Source organism: Pteropus alecto, unplaced genomic scaffold (genome assembly GCF_000325575.1).
Source record: "Pteropus alecto unplaced genomic scaffold, ASM32557v1 scaffold124, whole genome shotgun sequence".
Taxonomy (NCBI): Eukaryota; Metazoa; Chordata; class Mammalia; order Chiroptera; family Pteropodidae; genus Pteropus; species Pteropus alecto.
In genome coordinates this window covers 673,048-698,690 of record NW_006435779.1, presented here as the reverse complement: position 1 = coordinate 698,690, position 25,643 = coordinate 673,048, and the positions used below count along the sequence as shown (strand labels likewise).

General features: G+C 39.6%; 1 protein-coding gene across 1 annotated transcript in view; it reads right to left on the bottom strand.

Moving 5' to 3' along the window:
- Positions 1-1,040: 1,040 nt before the first annotated feature.
- Positions 1,041-25,643, bottom strand: part of CHST13 (carbohydrate sulfotransferase 13) — a 27,515-nt gene continuing 2,912 nt past the window's right edge. Inside the window, exons 2-4 of the mRNA XM_015588988.1 lie at positions 16,769-16,786; positions 6,626-6,708; positions 1,041-1,886 (exon numbers count right to left, since the gene is read on the bottom strand). Of these exons, the coding sequence (XP_015444474.1) occupies positions 1,041-1,886; positions 6,626-6,708; positions 16,769-16,786 (947 nt within the window). The remainder of the gene's footprint in view (positions 1,887-6,625; positions 6,709-16,768; positions 16,787-25,643) is intronic.

Here is a 25,643-nt window from a genome sequence, read left to right as displayed (position 1 = left end):
TGGTGCACCCCCTACATACCCCACTCCCCCTGTAGCCCCTCACACGTGTGAGCTACTGTGAAGGTAGGCCAGGCCCTCCATCTCTCTTATCTTCATAACTACCTGGCATTCTTAGGACATCTAGCAGCAGGGGAAACTGAAGCTCAGTGAAATGCCCCAAATCAGCCCTACCCACAGAGCAAATGGCAAAATGAAGTAGAGAAACTACAAAATGTCAGAAAGTAACAAAACACATTTATTTCAATAACATGGCTCCCCAGCTCACCAAAGTCCTATAAAACCTGCCATCTTATTGCACCCTGGACTCTGTGGGCACACAGAAGCCACCTAGTATCTAGCCAGACTGTGACCAAGGGTGGGGGCAGGGCAAGGCTAGCCACAGGAAAGGTGGCCCTGCTCTGTGACAGGCAGAGTGAAGGCAGCTCATAGCTGGCTCCTGAGCCATGCTCATGGACAAAAATGGCCCCAGCAGGAGTCCAGCATGGGAAGGCTTCTCTCCTCCCCCAGGGCTGTCCTTACCAGAGCAGGTGAGGTAGGGAGGGTACAGGAATGGGCTACAGGCCTCCTTGAGCCGGTATTCTGCTCTGCTGCACCATGGACAGCTTCGAGGACAGCTGACCAAACCAAAAAAGAAAAAGAAAAGTAAAAAAGGCCTCTTTGCAACCTAAAACACTATTATTCAGTCCTCGCCCATCCAGGGACCCTCAAAAAGCATCTGCCCACTAGAACAGTTAGAGGAAGCAAGCATCAAGTGACAAGCAGGATAGGAGGCAGGCACACGAGTGTACAGCACTTGAGGTGGGCTGTATGTACCCCAACCCGGCCAGGGTAGGCCCAGTGCAGTGGTGGAGTCACCGGGGCCCATCAGTAGTGTACAGCACTTGAGGTGGGCTGTATGTACCCCAACCCGGCCAGGTGTGATGTAGGCCCAGTGCAGTGGTGGAGTCACTGGGGCCCATCAGAAAAACCCATTCTTGGGCTCTCCACGCTTGTGCTGGAAGCCTCCGCAGTGTACCAGGCTCTGAAACGGGACTTGCAGGCTAGTGCAGCCGCAGGTAGGAGGGGACGGAGTAGTTGAAGAGCAGAAAGTCCATCCTGTATAGGTTGAAGAGGCGCCGCTGGTAGAAGGGGCTGATGTCCTGGAAGAGGCGTGCGGCCTGGTCGTGCGTGGCAGCAGCCTTGGCCCGGGCCGGTGGCGAAGGGAAGCGCAGACCCGGCGCGCCCACCAGGCTCAGCACGAACGCCGCGTCTTCTGCCAGCGTCTCGAACTTGCCTACGATGTCATAGCGCAGGCCGCAAGGGTGACAGAGCGCGTGGGCGCGCTCCCAGTGTTCGTTGAAGGGTTCGTTGCGGCGCGTACGCGGATCCAGCAGGTAGGCTAGGAACTCCGTGAAGCGCACGTCGTGGCCGCGGGCCAGCGATTCCGGGTGTGGGCGCGGACGCAGGCGCCACACGATGCGCGTGCCATAGCGCCGCTGGAAGGCCGCACTGTAGGGCTGCGAAAACTTGTTGCTGTAGGCCGAGGCCAGGCGCTGGAAGGGCTCGCGCACGAACAGGAAGGCTAGATAGGAGCGAAGGCGCCGGTTGATCTCCGTGGGGCTGAAGTCAGCCAGAGAGGGCAGGCGGCCTGGAGCATGCACCTCGTGCGCGGGAATGGCTCGCGGGTCCCCGCCGAAGCGGCCGCTCAATGCCAACAGCACACGCTTCCAGTTGGTGCAGGCCACCTTGGGCACGTAGCAATAGAGCAGGCCGTGCGCGTCGTCCACAAGCACATGTCGCAGGTCCTCCGGCCGCAGCAGGCGCCGCCGGCGTGTGTGGCGGCTGCAGGCGCGGTGCAGCAGATCACGCCTCTGCCGGTGCACTTCAGCCAAGGCGGAGAGCGGGCCCTGCGGGCGACAGGGGAATAGGTCAGGGATGCTGCCCAGCGTGGAGCGGCCAGGGACATGTGAGATAGGGCTCGGCAGCAGGCAGGGGACCTGGACTGGAACCCCAGCGCTGCCACCGATCACTGTGTGATTTGGGGCCCAGGCGTCTGTCCTGGACGTGGATTTGGGGGATAATGACTCTAACTTAGCAGAGGCATGAGGAAGAATATGACTAGTCACTTGGGCACTCAGAACTGAAGAGGTCCTGTAACGATTAGGACAAAATCACAGTAAACCCGATGAAGAAGTATGACTTCAGAATGCTCACCGCGGGGTGCAACCTGAATATCTGTTTACTAAAAATAGTATAGTACATAAGAATAGTAGCTTCAACTACATATAAATAGAGTTGAAAAATTCAGCCACTTGTAAGCTATTGGGATACTTTTTGTTCAATTAGCTAATTCTGTATTTATGAATTGGTATGTTCCTTTGAGTCTTGATTTTTTCACCCCCACCACCCAACAAATTCTAATCTCAGTGCTCGGTCAGGCAGGAAGCTTACACTCTTTGAGCCTGTCTCTCCTCTGTGAAATAATAACATCCAGCATTTATCTAGCACTTATTGTGCTATCCCCTTTACAACTCTATGAATTAGGTAATTTTAGGATACATGGGCCCAGCCCTCCCCACCCAACCCTATCCAGCCATACCTACACCCAGGCCAACACCTCCAGCAACCCTCCTACCTCCTCCAAGTCCTCTCTGCCCTAAACAGGGTCTCCACCTCTAAAACTAACCCTCCAATATCCCTGTCTTGCTTCTTGGTGGTTTTTGGTCTAAGAGTTATTAGGAGAAAGTGTTTTTAATTTCTCAAAATTGCATTAAAAGCCTTCAGAATATAATAAAAAAAAAAACACAATAAATATTGGTGAGGATGTGGGAAAGTGGAATCTTCACTCATTGCTGGTGAGATATTAAACTCATACAGCTGTCGTTGAAAGCAGTTTGACAGCTCCTCAAAAAAGTAAACATGCTCCAGCAATTCCACTCCTTAGGTATATACCTTAGGTAACTAAAAAACATAATTTACACAGAAACTTGCACTTAAATGTTCACAGCAACATTATTCATAATAGCCAGAGTGTTCACATCCCAAATGTCCATCAACTGATGAATGGATAAATCGTATGTAGTCTATCCATATAATGGAATATTATTCAGCCATAAAAAGGAATGAAATTCTGATGCATGCCAAAACATGGATGAACCTTGAAAAGATTATGCACATTAAATGAAAGAAGCCAGACACAAAAAACTGCATGTATGAGTCCATTTATATGAAATGTCCAGAATAGATCATAAAGACAGAAAGTAGATTAGTGGTTGCCATGGGCTGGAGTTGGGGGAGGGGGCTGGGGAATGTCTGCTAATGGGGACCGGGTTTCTTTTTGGAGTGATGAAAATGTTCTGAAACTAGATGGTGGTGATAGTTGTGTAGTCTTGTAAATATCCTAAAATCACTAAATTGTACACTTTAAAAAGAGTGAAATTTATAGTATATGAGTTATATCTGTTAAAATAAAAAGACTTTAGAATGTTTCCATTTCAGAGTAGGCTAAAGCAATATCTGAAATGGTGGGACACTATATCCAGTGCCCATGTGAGAATATCTGACATTGGTGGGAGGGGGAAGTGTGAAAATATGTGTATGTGTGCATATATGCCTTTAAAAATATCTCACAGACATCAAAGATACTTAAGTGCAAAAAGTTAAAGTGAAGAACAAGACTTAATATGCCACACTTTGGGTTTTAAAAGGGTAGGGAAGGAAATCTAAAATTTTTTCAAAAAGGATGGGTTATGGAGAGTTTCTCTTTTAGATATATGCTGCAATTGTCACAGAATCAACAAGGCTGAGATTTGCTTCAGAATAATACGAGTCAGGGGGCGAGAGGTCAGGATGAAACAAGATTGGACAGGAGTTGATCATTATTCTGACTGGGTGATGGGAATATGGGCATTGGTTGTACTATATTCTCTTTACTTCTGCATATATTTGCATTTTTCAAAATAAAAAGTTAAAATAGAGAGATGACATATGTACCTGTAGGTGAGATTTTTAAAAAGTAACATAAACACATCATAGAGCATTAGATGCTACATGCATGCTTAGAACGTGTCTGGAAAGACATGCAGGGAACCGGTCACTTCCAGGGATACCTGGGGGCCAGTGTGAGAAAGAGCTCTTCACTGTACATACACTCTGGGAGTGTCAAATGCCCTATTATGTGCTTACATTACTTTTTCAAAATCTCACTGTGGGGGGGACTGCCAGGTTCACCCATAGCTGTAGAAGGCCTGAGGGCATTTCCACCCTCTGCGGTACTGTCTCACAGAATTGGCCTCAGGAGCGTAGCTCCATGTGGCTTCCATGAGAGGACCATATCCAGGGGCCCCACAGCCAAGGTCTGCTTTCAGCTTCCAGACAACCCAAGACATTTCTTGTGGCACAGAATGTTGGCCATCGACCCACCTGTCAGTCTCCCTCCTTCCTTGCCAGGAGACCCCAGCTGTGTTAGGCCATGTGCCTGGCCTTAGGGAGGAACCACTCACACCTTCATTAAAGTGATGGGTCCAGTGTTGGGCATGTAGTCTGGCTCTGGCCAAGAAAATGTAAGAGGAAGTCTGCTGAATAGCTCCCAAAAATGACTTTCCTTCAGGAGAAAAAGTGAGGGCTCCTGAAGAAAGAAAACTCTTTGTCCCACCCCACCACCTTTTGCTTAGGATGCTGTCCTGTGAGAAGATGTCAGGGCCCTGGCAGTCATCTTGTAGCCATGAAGCAACAGTCTATAACAGAAGCCAACATCCACAGGATGTTGGTAGGCAGAGTGTTGCTACTGTCCATGGGGATGCCAGTCTCTGAGCATCTTGGGGACTACGCACTGACTGTCCTAATGGCTTAATGTAGACTCAGTTGGCTTTTCTCTTGTTTGAAGTCCCATGAATACCTACACAGTGAATGCTACCTCCATTTTACAGATGAGAACACTGAGGGTCAGAGGAAATGAGTTGTCTACAGCTCTCCAGTAGGGAAGCTGGGTCTCCAGCTCAGGTTCCTTGGGACTCAGAAGCCAGGGCTGTGCCTGATGGTTCGGGGCACATCCGGTAGTGACATTCATCTCTCCTAGGTTGGCTAGACTCAGCTGCCTGGTTCTTTAGCCTGACTCTAGTCCCTATGACCACTGTGATCTTCTCAGGGCCCTTAGCCTTCCTGTGCCTTGGTTTCCTCAACTGTAAATAGGGATAACAACAGTCTCACCTTATAGGGTTGCTGTGAGGACTAGGTAAGTTCACAGAACTAGAGAGCTTGGTACACAGTTAGCACTTGTTGGCCACATTGTTTGTATTACTATTATTTCTCCAGCTGCAAGGTGCTAAACTTCCAGGGCCTTGATACCCCAAAGTCACTGGCTCCTCAGGCTGTGAGAGGGCTGAGCCAGCCCCATCTGCCTCTCAAAAGCCTGTGGAGCTAGTGGAACTTGGGGCCTTGGTGAGAGCCTGGCCTGCCCTTGACTTGCTATGTAGCCCAGGGCAAGCCATTCACCCTCTCTAAAACCAAGGCCAACCTTCCTGCAACCTCAGGGTGTGGACCAGATGAGCTCTACGTGCTCCTCTGGCCTCAGTCCTTGGGGATTCAATGAGCAGCCACTTTCTTAACCCCAGTATGATTATTCTCCCTGGCTTAAAATGCTCCAAGGCTCCCTGTTGCCCTTGCCTCACCTGCTGGGCCACAGCAGGCTACTGCCCACCCCTGGCTCTGCTCGCACACCCTTTTCTGTCCTCTGCTCACCTCCAGGTGCTCAGTCCCTACTGTTTGCTTCTTAACTTCTTCTGTAGATCTTAGCTGCAATGTCTCTTTCTCAGAGAGGGTTCCTCTCCTCCATTTAAACTAGGAGCCTTCTGGTAGAGTTTTCATTTCACTTTGTACTTTCCCTTTAGACATGAATCAGTCACAGGTTAGTGCAGGCGGTGATCATATTATATCTTCCCCCCATGAGACTGTCATCTGTACAAGGGCAGGGACCCAGCTGACCTGCTTATGGCTAGATCCACAGCTTACTGAGCACAGCTTGCATATGGTAGGTACTCAACACATGCTGCCTGAATGGGTGCCTCTGAGTATGCCTGTTTGGGTGTGTGTGAGCCAGGGGTGTGGCTCTCAGTGTGGTACAACCATGTGTGTTTGGGGCAGTGTGTGGTCCCAGTGGAGCCAACATCAGAAGTGGCATTCATGGATCAGCAAGCCACTTGATCCATTGCCTGAGAACAGGAGAGGCAGGGGCTCCCTATATGTTTACCTATTGCAACTGGTACTAAATTTGGGGGTTCACATAATTACTATCTCCCTACTAGACTTTCAACTCCCTGAGGGTAGGCTCACAGTCTCTTTCACTCACTCCCTTTCATATCTGAAACATGTAGAAAAGTGCCTGGCACAGAGTGGCCTCAGTCTATTGTTGGGTGGATGATGGACAGGTGGGGGCTAGTGGAGATCCCAGCTCTCTCAGCTTGCCCCAAGATTTGCCCTTGTCATCACCAAGCAGTCTCATCTCTGGACAGAGCCTGGATTTGCAGAGGAAGCTTCTCTGTGTCCAATGTGGGTTCCAGTCTCATGACAGCAGGTCGACACTGGGGCCCTCAGGTTCCCATTCTGAAGGTAGAATGAGGGGTTCTAGGATGAGGATCTGTCTACCTACCTCATCCAAGTCATAGAGCATCTGCAGGGGACTCCTCTTCTTCTCACCAAGCCAGCCAGAGCCCAGAGCCCTGTTTTTAGATTCTGTGGGAGCACAAAGAGAGAGGTGTCATCACTGTATCAGATGAAATGACTTTGGTTCTGGGAGAAACTTGGCCAGCTCACCTAGAGCACAGTTAATCTATCTCTGAGACTCAGTTTCTCTCCTGTGTCTTAACTGTCTCGGGTGTGTTGGGGTGGGGAGGTGTTCGGTGGAGAGTAGAGCAGCGCTGACAGAGCCCTTAATCCAACAGGGCAGGATGCTTGGTGTCATTCTTGCCCCCATGCTCTGCCCTCCAGAGTTGAAGGGTGCCAGGCAGGAGTGGACAAGAGGGAAGGTGATTCCCAGCCCATAGCTCTCTGGGAAAGGCCTGATCACCTAACTTCATCCATTCCAATCTGCTCCCATCTTATATCCCACCTCTGCTAGCCCAGGAGGGTCCTGAGAGGCTCAACAAGCTATCTGTCCAGCCTCCCCAGATCCTGGGTGTAGGCAGCCAGAAAGGGCTGAGCAAAAGTGGAGGTGGTGCAGCCAAGCTTCAGGCTCTCTGGGGAATGGCTCACAGGTCAAGTGACCCACTATGAACTCCTACAGCAGCCTGTACTTTCCCTGGCAGTGCACATGCCTCTTTATGGTAAATACAGCTTTAGCTGTCTCACAGACTAGACACCTCTGCTGAAATGCTACCTGTCTGTGTCAATGCCCCATTCTTCAATCTTCCTAGAACTACCCAAAAACTTAGCTTGCTAAGTTTATTCTTTTATTCAAAATGTATTTTAAGGATTATCTTCTTAAACATATTCAGTAAGTGTGAATATATTCTTAGTAATACAATCAATATAGATAAGAAAAGTCCAAGACCTTCTTGATCATATTTTTCTTAAATATGACTATACATATTCATAAACTAATAAAGTATATCTTTACAAAATCATCAAAATTGGCAAACCTGTAACTGGATTAATCAAGAAGAAAATAATGAAGAATCAAATACTAAAAACAGGAGTGGAAGAGGAGACATTAGTATTGGAACTTACAGAAATAAGATTATAAAAGCACAAGATGAACAATTGTACAACAGTAAATTAAATAACCTATATGAAATGGAAAAATTCTTAGAAAGACACGAATTCCTAAAAATGACTCAAGCAAAAATAGAAACTCTAACAAATTTATAACAAAAGAGATTGAATTAGTAATTTAAAAAAATTCCCACAGATATAAAGAAGAAGCCATGTTGAGACAGTAGGAGGAGTGGAGTAATGAAACAGGCTGGTCTCACATCCACAGACGGTGGTTAAGAATCAGGAGGGATATCTTGGCTGTAAAGGTCCTCACTGAAGAGCAAGGGGTCCCAGCCCCACATCAGGCTCTTCAGCCCAGGGTTCCAGTGCCAGGAAGAGAAGTCCCCACAAGTTCTGCCTATGAAAACCAGCAGAGATTGTGGCTGAGTGAGATGAGTAACAAGTGTTCCTCTTAAAGGGTCCATGCACAGACTTACTGACAGACTCACTTACTCACTCAGAGCTCCAGCACTGGGGCAGCAGCAGAAAAGGTGCCAGGGATATATGGGGAGGAACTGAGTTGTCTAGTTTCAGGGTGAGGGCTGGAGAGGCAGCTTTCTCCCAGATGGAAGTGCTGGCAGAAGCCATTGTTCTTTTGTTGAGCCCTCCCCTCACCCACCATGCATACACAGGCCATATCTGAGTCTCCATCAATGTAGCTCACTGTATGCCCTGCCCCACCCAACTTGCACACCAGCCCCAAACTCTTGTGGTGGCTGTTGCTCACAAGTATCCAGCTTTGTTCTGTGCTGTGGAATTTCCTAAAATCTCTCAAAGACCCACAAACCCCAAACAAGCAGTAGCTAGCCTCCATCTACCTTATACCTCTTGCTAAGTGGTCCCAAGCCTGGCACTAGTGACAGCCAGCCTGGGTTCCCAGCATAACCTCCCCCAGGTGCCTCCATGCCCAGCACAGGCAGCTACTAACTGAAGATCATTTTGTAGCTTCTAACAGGTGACCTGGGCTGGACACAGACAGTAGCTAACATTGGCCTACAACAGAGACCCTCCGCAGAGGCCTCAGAACTAACAGACCTGGAGGGTGGCTTTAGACCACACCAGAGCATTACCCAATTAGCTCCACAAACAACACACCCAAAGAGTGGACTCGGCAGGCACCAGAGCCCTGCTAAATTGAATCTCACTCTGTGGGGTAGCCCATGAACAACAACTTGTCTGCTGTATTCATGGCCAGTACTCACACCAGTCAGCTTGAGGGTCAATCCCATTCACTGACATTATAGCAACAGTCAAGGCTCAAGTACAACAGAAGGGCACATACAACCTACACAAGAGACACACCTGAAGCGTCTGACTCAGGTGAACCAGGAAACTGTGCCACTGGACCCTATGAGATAACTACTACATAGGCCATTCTGCCAAGACTAGAAGATATAGCAGATCTACATAACACATAGAAATAAACCTGGAGAGGCAGCCAAAATGGGGAGACAAAGAAACATGTCCCAAATGAAAGAACAGACCAAACTCCAGAAAAATAGCTAAATGAAATAAATGGAGACAAACAATCTACCAAATGCAGAGTCTAAAACATTGGTTATAAGGATGTTCAATGAACTTAGAGGAAGAGTAGATGAACTGAATGAGAATTTCATCAAAGAGATTAAAAACAAACAAAAAGAGATAGGAAACATAAGAAAGAAACAGTAAAAATGAAGAATACAATAACTAAAATGAAGAATACATTAGAAGGAATCAACAGTAGATTTGATGAAGCAGAAGACTGAATCATCAATTTGACAGAGAAGGTAGCAGAAAACACCCAATCAGAATGAGAACAAGAAAAAAGAATTTTTAAAATGTGGATAGTTTAAGAGACCTCTGGGACAACATTAGGCACATCAACGTTCACATTATAGGGGTACCAGAAGGAGAAGAGAAAGCAAGGAGTTGAAACCCGATTTGAAGAAATAATGACAGAAAACTTCCCTAGGCTGGCGAAAGAACTAGACATACAAATCCAAGAAATGCAGAGAGTTCCAAATAAGGAAAACTCAAAGAGGACCATGCCAAGATACATCGTAATTAAAATGTCAAAGTTTAAGGACAAAGAGAGACTCTTAAAAGCAGCAAGAGAGAAGCAGTTGGTTACCTATAAGGGAGCTCCTGTAAGACTGTTAGTTGATTTCTCAACAGAAACTTTGCAGGCCAGAAGAGATTGGCACAAAATACTCAATGTGATAAAAACCAAGTCCCTACAACCAAGATTACTCTACCCATTTTTTTCCTAAAACAAACAAACAAACAAACAAACACATAAAAACACACAAACACATGGAGGCTAAATAACATGCTACTAAACAATGAATGAGTTAACAATGAGATCAAGGGAGAAATCAGAAGATACCTTGAGACAAATGAAAATGAAAACACAATGTCCCAAAATCTATGGGACACAGCAAAAGCAGTTCTAAGAGGGAAATTCATAGTAATAGAGGCCAACCTCAAGAAACAAGAAATCTCAAATAAATAATTAACCTTACACATAAAGGAATTAGAAAAAGAACAAACAAAGCCCAAAGTAAGTAGAAGGAAGGAAATAATAAATATCAGAGTGGAAATAAGTGAAATAGAGTCTAAAAAAACAATACAAAAGATCATTGAAACTAAGAGCTGGTTCTTTGAAAAGATAAACAAAATTGATAAACCTTTAACCAGACTCATCAAGAAAAAAAGAGATGATCCAAATAAATAAAATCAGAAATGAAAGAGAAGAAGCAATAACTGACACCACAGAAATACAAAGGATTATAAGAAAATACTATGAGCAATTATATGCCAACAAATTGGACAATCTAAAAGAAATGGATAAATTCCTAGAAACATACCATCTTCCAAGACTGAATCAAGAAGAAACAGAAAATCTAAATGGACTGATTACTACTAACAAAATCAAATAAGTAAGCAAAAAACTCCCAACAAACAAATATCCTGGACCAAATGGCTTCTCAGGTGAATTTTACCGAACATTCAGAGAAGAATTAACACTAATCTTTCTCAAACTATTCCAAAAATTTCAAGAAGAGAGAAGGCTTCCAAGCTCATTTTATAAGGCCAACGTTATCCTGGTTCCAATATCGGAGAAAGACACTACATAAAAAGAAAAGTATAGGCCAATATTCCTTATGAACATAGATGCACAAATCCTCAACACAATATTAGCAAACTGAATTCAGTAATACATTAAAAAGATCATACACCATGATCAAATGGGAATTATTCCTGGGATGCAAGGTTGGTTCAATATTTGCAAATCAATTAACGTGATACACCATATTAACAAACTGAAAGATAAAAATCATGTGATCATATCAATAGATGCAGAAAAAGCATTGACAAAATCCAGTGTTCATTTATGATAAAAACTCTCAGCAAAATGGAAACAGAGGGAACATACCTCAATATAATAAAGGCCATATATGACATTCCCACAGATAACATCATACTCAGTGAAAACCTAAAAACTTTTTCCTTAAGATCAAGAACAAGACAAGGACATCCACTTTCACCACTTTTATTCAACACAGTATTGGAAGCTTTAGTCACAGTAATCAGACAAGAAAAAGAAATAAAAGTTGTCCAAATTCAAAAGGAAGAAATAAAACTCATTATTTTCAGATGACATGACACTATACATAGAAAATTCTAAAGATTCTGCCAAAAAACTGTTAGAACTGATAAATTCGGTAAAGTAACAGGATACAAAATTAATATGCAGAAATCAGTTGTATTTTTATACACCAATAATGAACTATCAGAAAGAGAAAATAAGAAAAACAATCCCATTTATGATTGTATCAAAAAAAATACCTAGGAATACATTTAACCGAGAAGGTAAAAGACCTGTACTAAGAAAACTATGAGACAATGAAGAAAGAAATTGAAGAAGATAGAAATCAATGGAAGCATATACCATGCTAATAGATGGGAAGAATTAACATCATTAAAATGCCCACACTACCCAAAACAATCTATAAATTCAGTACAATCCCTATCAAAATACCAATGGCATTTTTCACAAGGACTAGAAAAATTGATCCTAAAATTTATATGGAACACAGAAATATCAAATAGCCAAAGTAATCTTGAAAAAAAAGAACAAAGTTGGAGGTATTATGATACTTGTTATCAAATTATACTACAAGGCAATAGTAATCAAAACAGCATGGTACTGACATAAAAACAGGCACATAGATAAATGGAACAGAATAGAGAACCCAGAAGTAAATCCACACCAATATGGTTAATTAATCTATGACAAAGGAGGCAAGAATATACGATGGGGTAAACAGTCTCTTCAATAAGTGGGGAACTGAACAGACACATGCAAAAGAAAGAAATTGGATCACCTTCTTACACCATACACACATTAAAAAAAACTCGAAATGGATTAAACTCTTAAATATAAGGCCTGAAACCATAAAACTCCTAGAAGAAAATACAGGCAGTAGACTCTTTGACATAGCAATTAATAATATCTTTCTAGATGTGGCTCTTCAGGCAAGGGAAACAAAAGAAAAACAAATGGGACTACATCAAACTAAAGTATTTTTGCACAGCGAAAGAAACCATCAACAAAATGAAAAGACAATCTATTAAAATGGGAGAAGATATTCACTTATGATACATCCAATAAGGGGTTAATGTTCAAAATATATAAGGAACTCATACAACTTAACAACAAATAAACAAACAATTTTATTGAAAAATGGGCAGAGGACCTGAACAGACACTTCTCCCAAGAAAACATACAAATGGCGAACAAATATTTGAAAAGATTCTCAACATTGCTAGCTATCAGGGAAATGCAAATCAAGATCGCAATGAGATACCATCTCACACCTGTTAGAATAGTTATAATCAACAGGACAAGTAATAACAAATGTTGGAGAGGATGCAGAGAAAAAGGAATCCTTATACACTGCTGATGGGACTGCAAATTGGTACAGCCACTATGGAAAACAGTACGGAGGTTCCTCAAAAATCTGAGAATTGATCTACCATATGATCCAGCAATCCCTCTACTGGATATTTACTCTGAAGACTTGAAAACTCCTATCCGAAAAGATATTTGTACACCAATGTTCATAGAAGCATTATTCATAGTGGCCAGGACATGGAAGCTACCAAAGTGTCCTACAATAGATGATTGGCTAAAGAAGCTGTGGTACATATATACAATGGAATATTATCAGTCATAAGAAGAGACGAAATACTGTCATTTGCAACAATATGAAGGGACCTCAGACAGAAAAAGTTGAAAATCACATGATATCACTTATATGTAGGATATAAATCTAAAAGCAACAAATGAACAGGACAAACAGACAGAGACTTATGGACATATCGACTAGTGGTTACTAGTGGGGTGAGGGAGGAGGGGACAGGTAGACAGGATAGGCAGTCAAATATGGGGGGGTAGAGGGAGGGTGAAGGGGGTAAAGGGGATCAAATATATGGTAGCTGAAAGAAACTGGACTTTGGGTGGTAAACACACAATAGAATATACAGATGTCAAATTATAACGTACACCTGAAAATTTTATAATTGTATTAACCAATGTTTCCCCAATAAACTTAATTTTTAAAAAGTTAAAAAAGATTTTTTAAAATAAATGTAAACTGTAATTGAAAAAATTTAAAATTTCCACAAAGAAAAGCCCTGGATCAGGTGGCTTCACTGGTGAATTTCACCAAATATTTAAAAATCAACATCAATCTCTTCCAAACTATTCAAAAACAAACAAACAAAAATCAGAAAGTGAAAGAACACTTTCTAACTCTTTATATGAGCCCTGTATTGTTACTCATATGAAAACCAAAGACATCACAAGAAAACTACAGATCAATATCTCTTATGAATATAGATGCAAAACCCTCAACAAAATACTAGCAAATCAAATCCAATAAATAAAAAGGGTTATACACAATGACCATGTTAAGATTTATTCCAGGAGTGCAAGGTTGGTTCGACCTACAAAATTAATCCAGATACTACACCATAGTACCAGAATAAAGAAAAAACATCCATATGATCATCAATAGATGCTGAAAAAACATTGCACAAAATCTAATACTCTTTTATGATGAAAACACTAAACAAACTAGGAATCAAAAGGAACTTTATTAAACTGAGAAAGGCCATCTAGGAAAAACCCACTGCTTATATGTTTAATGGTGATAGACTTGATGCTTTCCCTCTAAGATCAGGCAAGACAGGAATGTCTGCCCTCTCACCAGTTCTATTCAACAGTGAACTGGAGGTTCTAGCCATTGTAATTAGGCAGAAAAAGAAATAAAAATCATCGAGGATGGAAAAGAAGTAAAACTATGTCTGCTCATAACCAACATGATTTGATATAAATATAGAAAACCCTACAGAATTCACAAACTATTAGAACTAATAAATGAGTTCAGCTAGGTTATAGAATACATGATTAATATACAACAATTTCATTTCTAAATACTAGTAATGAATAATCCAAATGTGAAATTTCAAAAACAATTCCACTTACAATATCATCAAAAAGAATAAAATCATAGGGAATAAATTTAACGAAAAAAGTGTAAGACTTGTCACTGAAAACTACAAGATATCACTAAAAGAAATTAAAGACCTGAACGAATGGAAAGATTTTCTGTGTTTAGTAGATTTAATATTGTTAAGGTGGCAGTATTCCCCAAGTTGATCTACAGATTCTATGCAATCCCCATCAAAATCCCAGCTACTTTTTTTTTTTTTTTGGCAGAAATTGATAACTGATCATTAAATTTATGTGGAAATTCAGGGATTTGGGAAAATTAAAATAATCTTGAAAAGGAACAAACTTAAAGGGTTCATACTTCCCAATTTCATAACTTACTACAAAACTACAGTAACCATGGCTGTGTGGTGCTGGGATAAGAGAGACATGTAAATCAGTGAAATATAATTCAGAATTCAGAAACAAACCCTTACATTTATGTTCAGTTGACTTTTGATTTGGGTGTCAAGACAGTTCAATAGAGAAAGAATAGTCTTTCAAAGATTATGCTGAGAAAACTTGATATCCACATGCAAAAGAATGAAATTGGACCTCTACCTCAAATCATATACAAAAACTAACTCAAAATGGATCATAGACCTGAATGTAAGAGCTAAAACTATGAGACTCTTAGTGAAAATGTAAACATAAATCTCCATGACCTTAGAGTCATCAATGATTTCTTAGGTATGACACTAAAAGAACAAGCAACAAAATAATAACATAAATAAACTGGACTATAGTCAATAGGCACTTAATGATGGGGATACAATCTCAGAAATGTGTCATTAGGCGATTTCATCATTGTGCAAATATCATAGTGTGCACTTACACAAACCTAGACAGTATAGGCTACTACACACCTAGCCTATTGTTCCTAAGCTACAAGCTGTACAACATGTTACTGTACAAAATAAAATGAGATTAAGTCAAGCACGAAGAGAAATGATGCAATCAAGAGATGTAGTAAACACAAGATGTATGAGGCTGCTGCCAGTGTAACGCAGCATATTGTTTTATACCAAACTTTTTTATAAGTAGAAAACCACACTTAAGATATTGATTAAAAGCATAGTATAGTAAATACATAAACCAGTAACAGTCATTTATCATTTTCAAGTATTACGTACTATACATAATTGTGTGTGCTACGCTTTTATACAACTAGCAGCACAATAGGTTTCAAGTATTATGTACTATACATAATTGTGTGTGCTATGCTTTTATACAACTAGCAGCACAATAGGTTCGTTTATACCAGTATCACCAAAACACACGAGTAATATATTGTGCTATGATGTTATGACAGCTACAATGTCACTAGGCGATAAAAATTTTTCAGCTCCATTATAATTATATAGGACTACCATTGTTATGCAAGGCATAACTGTACATCAACATTAAAAACTTTTGTGTTTCAAAGGACACCATCAAGAAGGTGAAAACAAAATCCACCAACTAGGAGAAAATATTTTTAAATCATATATCTGATAAGGAATTAGTATCCATAATATATAAAGAATACCTACAACTAAACAATAAAAGACATAACGCAATGTTTTAAATGGGCAAAAGATATGAATAGACATTTCTCCAAAAAATATACACTTTGCTAACAGCAAATGAAAAGATGCTCAACATCAGTAGTCATTAAGGAAATCTAAATCAGAACCTCAAGGACATATGACTTCTCACCCACTAGGATGGCTGTAATAAAAAAAAAGCCAGACATTAATAAGTGTTAGAGAGGATGTGGAGAAATTAGAACCCTCATATATTGATGGTGTGAATGTAAAAGAAAGCAGCTGCTATGGAACATAGTTTGGCAGGTCCTTAAAACCTAAGCATACTAGCTTCTGGGAAGATGGTGGATGAGGAAGAACCAGGAATCTGTCTTCCCAGCTAGACAATAATCATACTGGCAGAATCTATCTGACGTAATTATTTTGAAATTCTGGAGTCTATTGAAGGCTTGGTGGAGGGGAAGGAATGGATGGTAAATTATAGTTAATTTCACTCAATTTCAGCTCTTATCACAGTGGAAAGTACCCATTCCCCAACCCCAACCACATGACAGGCAGCTGTGCATATGCTTCTGGAGCAGTTTACATGCAGTGTGTGGGATGGGAGCCAGAGTGGGCATAAAGGACCCAGTTCTCCTAATATTGAATATCTGTGCTCCAATCACTGATTGCTCATTCTGAAAATATAGATGCAGACAAGGGAAGGCAACTATTGTTCTTGCACCCTACCCCCATTGTTGAAATCCCCTTCAACTCCAGCCAGAGTGACTTACAGGGGACTTAAAGGACTAACTCCCTTTCATCTCCCCTTTTGTTTTTCTCTTTTTCCCTTTTTGAAGCCAAAATTAAACAGTATAATGTTAAACAGAACTGTGTATATGGGGAAAATTAGCAAGTGACCGTGCATGTCCAGGGAAAAGCTCAGAAAACAAAACAACAACCACAAAACCTTACATTTACACCTCAGGCTTACCGTAGGCACAGAGATAGCCTACAACAATCAGAAAAACAAAACCAGTAAAAACAGAAGCAAAAAACAACTATTGCTTGGGAAGGGGAAGAATCTGATTTCCAGAGTTACCACAATATTAGATTCAAATGTCCAGTGTTTAACAAGAGAAACATGAGCTATATATAGAAATGAGAAAATATGGCCCATTCAAATGAAAGAAACAAACGAACAAAGCAGAAACTGTCCCGAAAAAATATCTGACAAAATTCTGAAAAAACTATCTTAAAGATGCTCTAAGAACTAAAGGAAGATGTGGAGAATGTCAAGAAAATGACGTTAAACAAAATGGAAATATCAACAAAGAGAGTACATTTAAAAAGAAACAAAAAAGAAATTCTTGAGTTAAAAATACAATAACTGAAATGAAAATTTCACTAGCGAGATTCAAAAGCAGATTTGAGCAGTCAGAAGAAAGAATCAGAGAACTTTAAGAGAGAACTAAAGGAATTATTGAGTCTGAGGAACAGATATATAAAAGGTTAAGTAAAAGTAAATAAAGCCTAAAAAAAAATGCCATAGATGACAGCAGCTTTGTTTATCCCTCTTGTGACTACATCAAGGTTGTAACAGAAACATGGAGCAAACAGCAAGTAAAGTCTTCTGGGACCTAAATGAGCAGAAGCGCTACAACTAGGGAGGGAAATAAGAAATCACCCTGCAATGGTAGAAGGTAGGAGGGAGCGAAAATCAAGGCTCCCTGGTCCGAATGGCTGAGTGGGAGAGACGCTGTGGCAGCTGCAGATGCCTCTTAAAGGGGCTGTGTCAGCAAGCAGACTTTCATGGTGAGGACCTGTTCACTCTGAGCCCCAGAGCCTGGCCGGCAGCACGGGGGTCACCAGGGACTTATAGAGGGACACTGAGTTGTCGGAGCAAGGGCTAGACATGAGGCTTTCTCCAAGGCAGAAGTGCTGGCAGTGTCCATTGTTCATCTCTTGAGCCCTTCCTCTCCCAGTGTGCAGGCTCAGCGCCACCATAGCTGAGACATCATCTAACTGCATAACAGAGGTGCTCCACTGAAGGATTCCCTGAAACTCTGCCTTCCCCAACTCATGGCCCCACCCAAGCCACATACAGTTGTGTCCTCAGTGAGTCGATGTTTCTTGACGAGCAGCTCCAAGACTCACACTGGTGGTGGCTGACCTCAGTTTCTGGCATGGCCTCTTGAGGCAACTATAAGCACAGCTTCTGTGTGTTGCTTGCTGAATCTTAACAGATAGCCCCGGAAGGTCACAGGCTGGGGCTAAACTTGGCCTACAGCTGAACCCCTCTCAGGACTGTGCCACTGGACACTTACTGCACAAATCCATGCTAACAAAACCAGGAGACTTAGGAGCTTTGCTTAGTACATAGAAACAGACACAGAAAGGCAGCCAAAATGGGAAGACAAAGAAGCAGAAACTATATAAGAGGACAGAACAGAGATCCAGGAATAATGGAGTCAAGCAATCTAACAGACACAGAATTCAAAACATTGTTATTAAGATGCTCAATGAATTTAGGGGAAGTATAGATGAACTCAGTGATAACTTTAACAAAGAGATAAAAAACATAAAAATGGAAATGAAAATTATAAAAAGGAACCAGTCCAAAATGAAGAACAAATTATCTGAGGTGAAGAATATATTAGATGGAATAAAGAGAGTGGATAAAAAGAAGATTGAACCACTGCTAAAGAGGATGGGGAAGCCAAGAACACTCAACCAGAACAGCAACAAAAAGGAAGCCAAGATTATAATAATAATTTAAGGAGCCTATGGGACACAATTAAAGGTAAAAACGTCCATGTCTTAGGAAAACAAGGAAAACAAGATGTTGACGAGCTATTTGAAGAAATAATGATGGAAAATTTCCCTCACTTGGAGAAGGAAATAGACATAACCCCAGGAAGCTCAGAGAGTTCCAAAAACGATGAACCTAAAGAGGACCACACCAAGACACATTATAATTTGGATAACAAAGGTTAAATACAAAGGGAGAATCTTAAAAGCAGCAACAGAAAAGCGGCAAGAAAAGTTACCTATAGTTAGTTACCTATAAAGGAGCACCCATAAGACTAGCACCTGATTTCTCAAAAGAAACTATGCAGGACAGAAGGGCTTGACACAAAATATTCAACATGGTGAAAACCCAGGATCCACAACCAAGAATACTTTATTATCCGGCAAAGCTATCATTTAGAGCTGAAGGACAGATAAAGAGCTTCTCAGACAAAAGTAAGCTAGAGGAATTTATCAACACCAAGCCAGTATTACAGGAAATGTTGGAGGGACTTCTTTAAGAAGAAAAATTATGCATCAAAAACATGAATAAAGAATAGTAATAACTACATTCCTATCAACAAGTACCTCAAAAGGAAAAGAATTAAGTGCTCCAACCAAAAGATAGAGTAACTGAATGGATAAGAAAACAAGATCTCTACATATGCTGCCTATAAGAGACTCAGTTCGGATTAAAAGATACACACAGACTAAAAGGAAGGGGATGGAAAAAGATATTGCCTTGATGGACCTAGAGGCTATTGAGCTGAATAAAATAAGTCAGACAGAGAAAGACAAATATCGCATGATTTCACGTACATGTGAAATCTAAAGAACAAAATAAACAACAACAAAAAAAAGTAGAAATAAACTCATAGATACAGAGAATATTTTGAGGGCTACCAGACAGTAGGATTGTTGGGAGGATGGCAAAAAGGGCAAAGGGATTAAGAAATACAAATGGATAATTACAAAATAGACATGGAGATATAAAGTGTAGCATAAGAAAAATAGTTAATAATGTAATACATATGTAAGGGAGAAGAGGGTTACTAGATTTAGTGGGGTGATTACTTTGTGAGTTATATAGATCTCTAATCACTATGCTATACAACTGAAACTAATATATTATTGTATGCCAACTACAATTGAAAAAAAAAAAACCTCATTGAATTGTACAATGTAAATACAAGCAACTAATTGTCTATATTTCAATAAAGCTGGGGGAAAAAAATAAAGCCTAAGGGATGTGTGGACAACATCAAGTGGACCACACATGCAAAAAGAGAAGAGAGAGAGAGGATTAGAGAAAATATCTGAAGACATAATGGCTGAAAACTCCCCAAATTTCATGAAAGACATGAATAAAACATCTAAAAAGTTCAAGGATCTCCAAGTTAATTGAACTCAAAACCCCACACCAAGACACATTATAATCAAACTTTCAAAAAACAAAAGAGAATCTCGAAAGCAGCAAGAGACAAAGCAGCAAGAGACAAGTGACTCATCCCAAATAAGGGATCCTCAATAAGATTATGAGCAGATTTCACATCGGAAACTTTGGAGACCAGAAGATAGTGGGCTGATATATTCAAAGTGCTCAAATAAAAGTGTCAACCAAGAATCCTATATCTGGCAAAACTGTCCTTCAAAAGTGAGAGAGAAATTAAGACATTCCCAGACAAACAAAAGTTGATGGAGTATGTCACTATTTTATCTGCCCTGCAAGAAATGCTCAGCAGAGTCCTGCAGGGTGAAATGAAAGGACACTAGACAGTTACTTGAAGCCATACAGAGAAATAAAGATCTCAATAAAGGCAAATACATGGGCAATTATAAGAGCTAGTATTATCGTAACAATGGTTTATAACTGCACTTTTTTGTTCTCTATATGATTTAAGAGACTAATATGTTTAAAGAAAAAAATTGTTAATCTAAACACTAGTACTATGGTAACTCCAAATCTTGTTTTATACACAATTTAAGAGACTAATGCATTTAAAAGAATTGTTAATTTACACATTCAGGCACACAATGTAAAAAGATGTAATTAAGTAACATCAACAACAAACTGTAGAGGAGCAGAGTTTTTGTATGTTATTGAGGTTAAACTGGCATAAATTCAAATTAGAGCCTTATGATTTTAGGGTCTTAAATGTAATCTCTATGGTAATCACAAAGAAGATAGTTATAGAATATACACAAAAGGAAATGACAAATAAATTGAAATATTTCACTGTAAAAAATGGACTAAAAAAAGTAGAGAGTAATATAAGAAATAAGGGACCAAAAAAAAAAAAAAAAGCCATAAGGCATACAGAAAACAAACAGGAAAATGACAGACTTCTTCCTTATCAGTAATTACTTTAGGTGTAAATGGATTAAATTCTCCAATCAAAAATAGAAATTGGCAGAATAGATAAAAACACAAGACCCAGTTCTATATGTTGTCTACAAGAGATTCAGTTGCGGTCCAGTGACACAAATTGAAAGTGAAAGGATGAAAAAAGAGATTCCATGTGAATAGTAACCAAAAGAGAGCAAGGGTGGTTACACCGACATCAGACAAATAGATGTTAAATTTAAAGATTCCAAGACACAAAGAACAACATTATATATTAATAAAAGTTTTGACACAGCAAGAGATAGAATAAATATAAACATTTACTTACCTAATGGCAGACTACCGAAATACATGAAGCAAAACTGACAGAATGGAAGGGAGAAATTAACAGTTCTACAATAATAGTTGGAGACTTCAGTACACCAATCATAACTGATAGAGCACCAGACAGAAATGAATAAGAAAATAGAGGACTTAGTCAACACAACAGACCACCTGTATCTGACAGACATATACAGAACAGTCTACCCAACAACAGCATACACATTTTCTCAAGTGCGCATAGGACATTTTCCAGGATACACAACATGTTATGGCATAAATTAAGCCTCAATAGATTTGAAACGATGTGTGTCATATAAGGTATCATCTCTGACCAAAAGGGGATAAAGTTAGAAATCAATAATAGAAGAAAAACTGGAAAATTCACAAATTTGTGGAAATTGGATCAAAGAAGAAATCACAAAAGAAATTGAAAATAGAGAAAAATGAAAATGAAAATATGACATACCAAAACTTATGGAATATAGCAAAGTGCTAATGGGGAAATTTATAGCTATAAATGCTTACATTAAAAAACAGGAAATATCTCAAATCAACAATCTAATTTTACAACTTAAGGAACTACAAAAAGAAAAAAACTCAAAGTGAACAAAAAGAAGGAAATAATAAAGATTAGAGCAGAGGTAAATAAAATAGAAAATAGAAAAATAGAGAAAATTAATGAAACCAAAAGTTGCTCTTCAAAAAGATCAGCAAAATTGACAAACCATCAGCTAGATGGAGTAAGAATAAAAGAAGATTCAAATTACTAAAATCATAAATGTAAGTGAGGTTGTTACTACTGACTCTGCAGAAATAAAAAGGATTATGAGCACTGTGACCAATTTTATGTCAACAAACTGGATAATCTAAATAAAACAGACCAATTTCTAGAAACACAAAAACATACCAAGACTAAATCACAAAGAAATAGAAAACCAAAATAGACCTATAACTAGTAAGGAGATTGAATCAGTTAAAAAAAATCTCCTGACAAAGAAAAGCCCTAGACCTGATGGCTTCACTGGTGAATTCTATCAAACATTTAGAGAAGAAGTAATACTAGTCCTCAAACTTCTACAACAATTAAAGAGGAGGGAACACTTCCTAACTCATTCTATGAGGCCAGTATAACCCTGATTTTAAAAGCCAGACAAAGGCACTACAAGAAAACTAAAAACCCAAATCCCTTATGAATATTGATGTAAAAATCCTCCATGAAATATTAGAAAACCAAATTTGACAGCATATTAAAAAAAAATTTACACTATGACCAAGTGGGATTTATTCCTGGCTTGCAAAGATGGTTCTACATATGAAAATCAATCAATGTAGTATACCACTTAACAGAATAAAGGGAAAATGAACACAAGTTCATCTCAATTTTCAATTGAAGCCCCAAAACACTGATGAAATACAACACCCTTTCTTGATAAAAACTCTTAAAAAACAGTGAATAAAAGAAAACTACTTTAACATAATAAGTCATATATAAAAAACATAATAAAAGTCATATATAAAAAACATCATAATCAATGGTGAAAGACCGACAGCTTTTCTAAGATCAGAAAATGGTAAGGATGCCCACTTTCACCACTTCTATTCAACACAGTACTGGGAATTCTAGTCAGAGTAATTAGGCAAGAAAAAGAAACAAAAGATATCCAAACCGGAAAGGCAGTAGTAAAGTGAACTCTGTTTGCAGATGATATGATCTTACGTGTGGAAAACCCTAAAGATTCCACACACAGAAAATGTGAGAACTAATACATGAGTTCACCAAAGTTGCAGGATACAAATCAACACATAAAAATCAGTTGCATTTCTATATACAATGAACAATCTGAAAAGGAAATTACAAAAACAATTACATTTACGACAGCATCAAAAAGAATACTTAGAAATAAACATAACCAAGGAGGTGAAAGACTAGTACAATGAAAACTACAAAACATTTCTGAAAGAAATTGAAGAGATGCAAATGGAAACATACTCTATGTTCATAGATTAGAATACTTAATATTGTTAAATATCAATGTTACCAAAATGATAGAGATTCAGTGAAATCGCTATCAATATCCCAATGACATTTTGTACACAGATAGAAAAACCCATCTTAAAATTCATATGGAATCTCAAAGGACCCCTAAATAGCCAAAAGAAAAAACATAAAATTAGAGTACTCATCCTTCCTGATTACTTACTACAAAGCTACAGTGAACAAAGGAGTGTGGTACTGGCAAAAAGACAGACATACACACCAATGGAATAGAATAGAGAGCCTAGAAGTAAAGCCTCACATATATATGATTTTCAACAAGTGTGCCAAGACCATACCATGGAGTAAGGACAATTCTTTTTAACAAATGGTGCTGAGAAAACTGGATATCCAAATGCAAAAGAATAAAGTTGGACTCTTACCTAACACCATACACAAAAAATAACTCAAAATGGATCAAAGACCTAAATATAAGACATAAAACGATAGTTCTCTTAGAAGAAAACATAGTTGTCCTTCATGACATTGGATATGGAAATGATTTCTTGGCTATGACATCAAAGGCACAGGTAATAAAAGAAAAAATAGATAAGTTGGGCTTCATGAAAATTAAAACATTTTGTGCATCAGAAGACATTATCCACATAGTAAAAAGATAGCCCACAGAATGAGAGAAAATATTTGCAAATCATGTATCTGATCAGGAATATATAGAGAACACTTAAAAATTATCAATTTAAAAACAAACAAACTGATTCAAAAATGTGCAAAAGACTCAAATAGATATTTTTCCAAAGAATATATACAAATGGCCAATAAGCATGTGAAAAGATGCTCAACATCAATAACTATGGAAATACAAGTCAAAACTACAATGAAATACCATCTCATACCAATTATTATGGCTTCTATCAAAATAACAGAAAACAACATGTATTGGCAAGGATGTGGAAAAATTGGAGCTCTTGTGCACTGTTGGTGGGAATGTAAAATGATACAGCCACTGTGGAAAACAGTATAGAGCTTCCTCAAAAAATTATGAATAGAATTACCGTATAGCCTAGCAATTCCACTTCTGGGTATCTACCCCAAAGGATTGAAAGCAGATCTCAGAGAGATATTTGTACACCAATGTTCCATAGCAGCATTATTCACAGTAGCTAAAATGGGGAAGTGACCCAAGTGTCCATCAAAAGATGAATAATAAACCAAATATGGTCTATACATACAATGGAATATTATTTGGCCCTGAAAAGGAAGGAAATTCTGACACATGCTACACATGGATGAACCTGGATGAAATAAACTAGTCAGAAAAAGAAAATCATTGTATGATTCCACTTATGCGAGTACTAGAGTAGTCAAATTCCTAGAGACACAAAGTAGATTAGTGGTTGCCAGGAATTTTGGGGTGGGTGGGCACTGGGAAAATGAGGAGAGACTAATAATGGCTAACGTTCTGGAATTATTCAATGGTGATCTCACACCACTTTTGAATATGCTAAAAATCACTGAGTTGTATACTTTATAATAGTGAATTTTATGGAATGAGAATTATATCTCAGTGAAAATAAATAAATAAAAATATTGATCATAAAAAGAATATATCCAAAAACATCTTATGTGAATCTAGTTTACAAATTTATTTAATGGCTATCTTAATATCTTACTGAATTCATAAGAATATTGGACATTCATAAGAAGACTATCTTTAAGAATTTGGGAGCATATGAGAAAAAAATATATTCATAAGAAGAATGTTTCCAAGACCCTTGGTTTCAACAAAATGAAGTGGTTAAAATGCTTCTAAGAATACATTCATTGAAAAGATTCAAGGGTTTTCCTTAAGACAAGTTTTTGGTGAACAAATAAACTTAGACAATTTGATGAACTTATCTGTTGGCAAATTGACCAATAACAGTGGTTCTCAAACTTTAGCATGCATGGGACCTGTTAAAACATAGATTGCAGGGCCCCATGCCCAGAGTTTCTGATGTGAGAATCTACATTTCTACAGTTCCCAGGTGATGCTGCTGCTGGCGGTGGAGAGCAGACTGAGAACCACTGCAGTAGAGCAGTGCCTAGTGGATAGAGCAGTGCCTGGACAACAGAGTCTGTTTGAATGAATGAATGAGTGAATGAATAAATGTACAGCCATACTGGCTTTGCCCTGATCTCCAGATCCTCTGTGTGTACCTGAAACCCACTGTCCAGGGCCCCCACCACACTTTTGGCAGCCTTGGGCCCTTCCCCATCCCAGTGTCCCCAGAGTGTGTGAAGAAGGTAAGACGCTTAGGGTCTGCCTGTGTCTTAGGGCTCATCAGTGGTTCCAGGACTGAAACTTCTGTCTCCAAACTTGGGCCCAGGGATTTCTGTGAGACCCACGGCTACCTTCCTGGCAGTTGCCCATGTCCC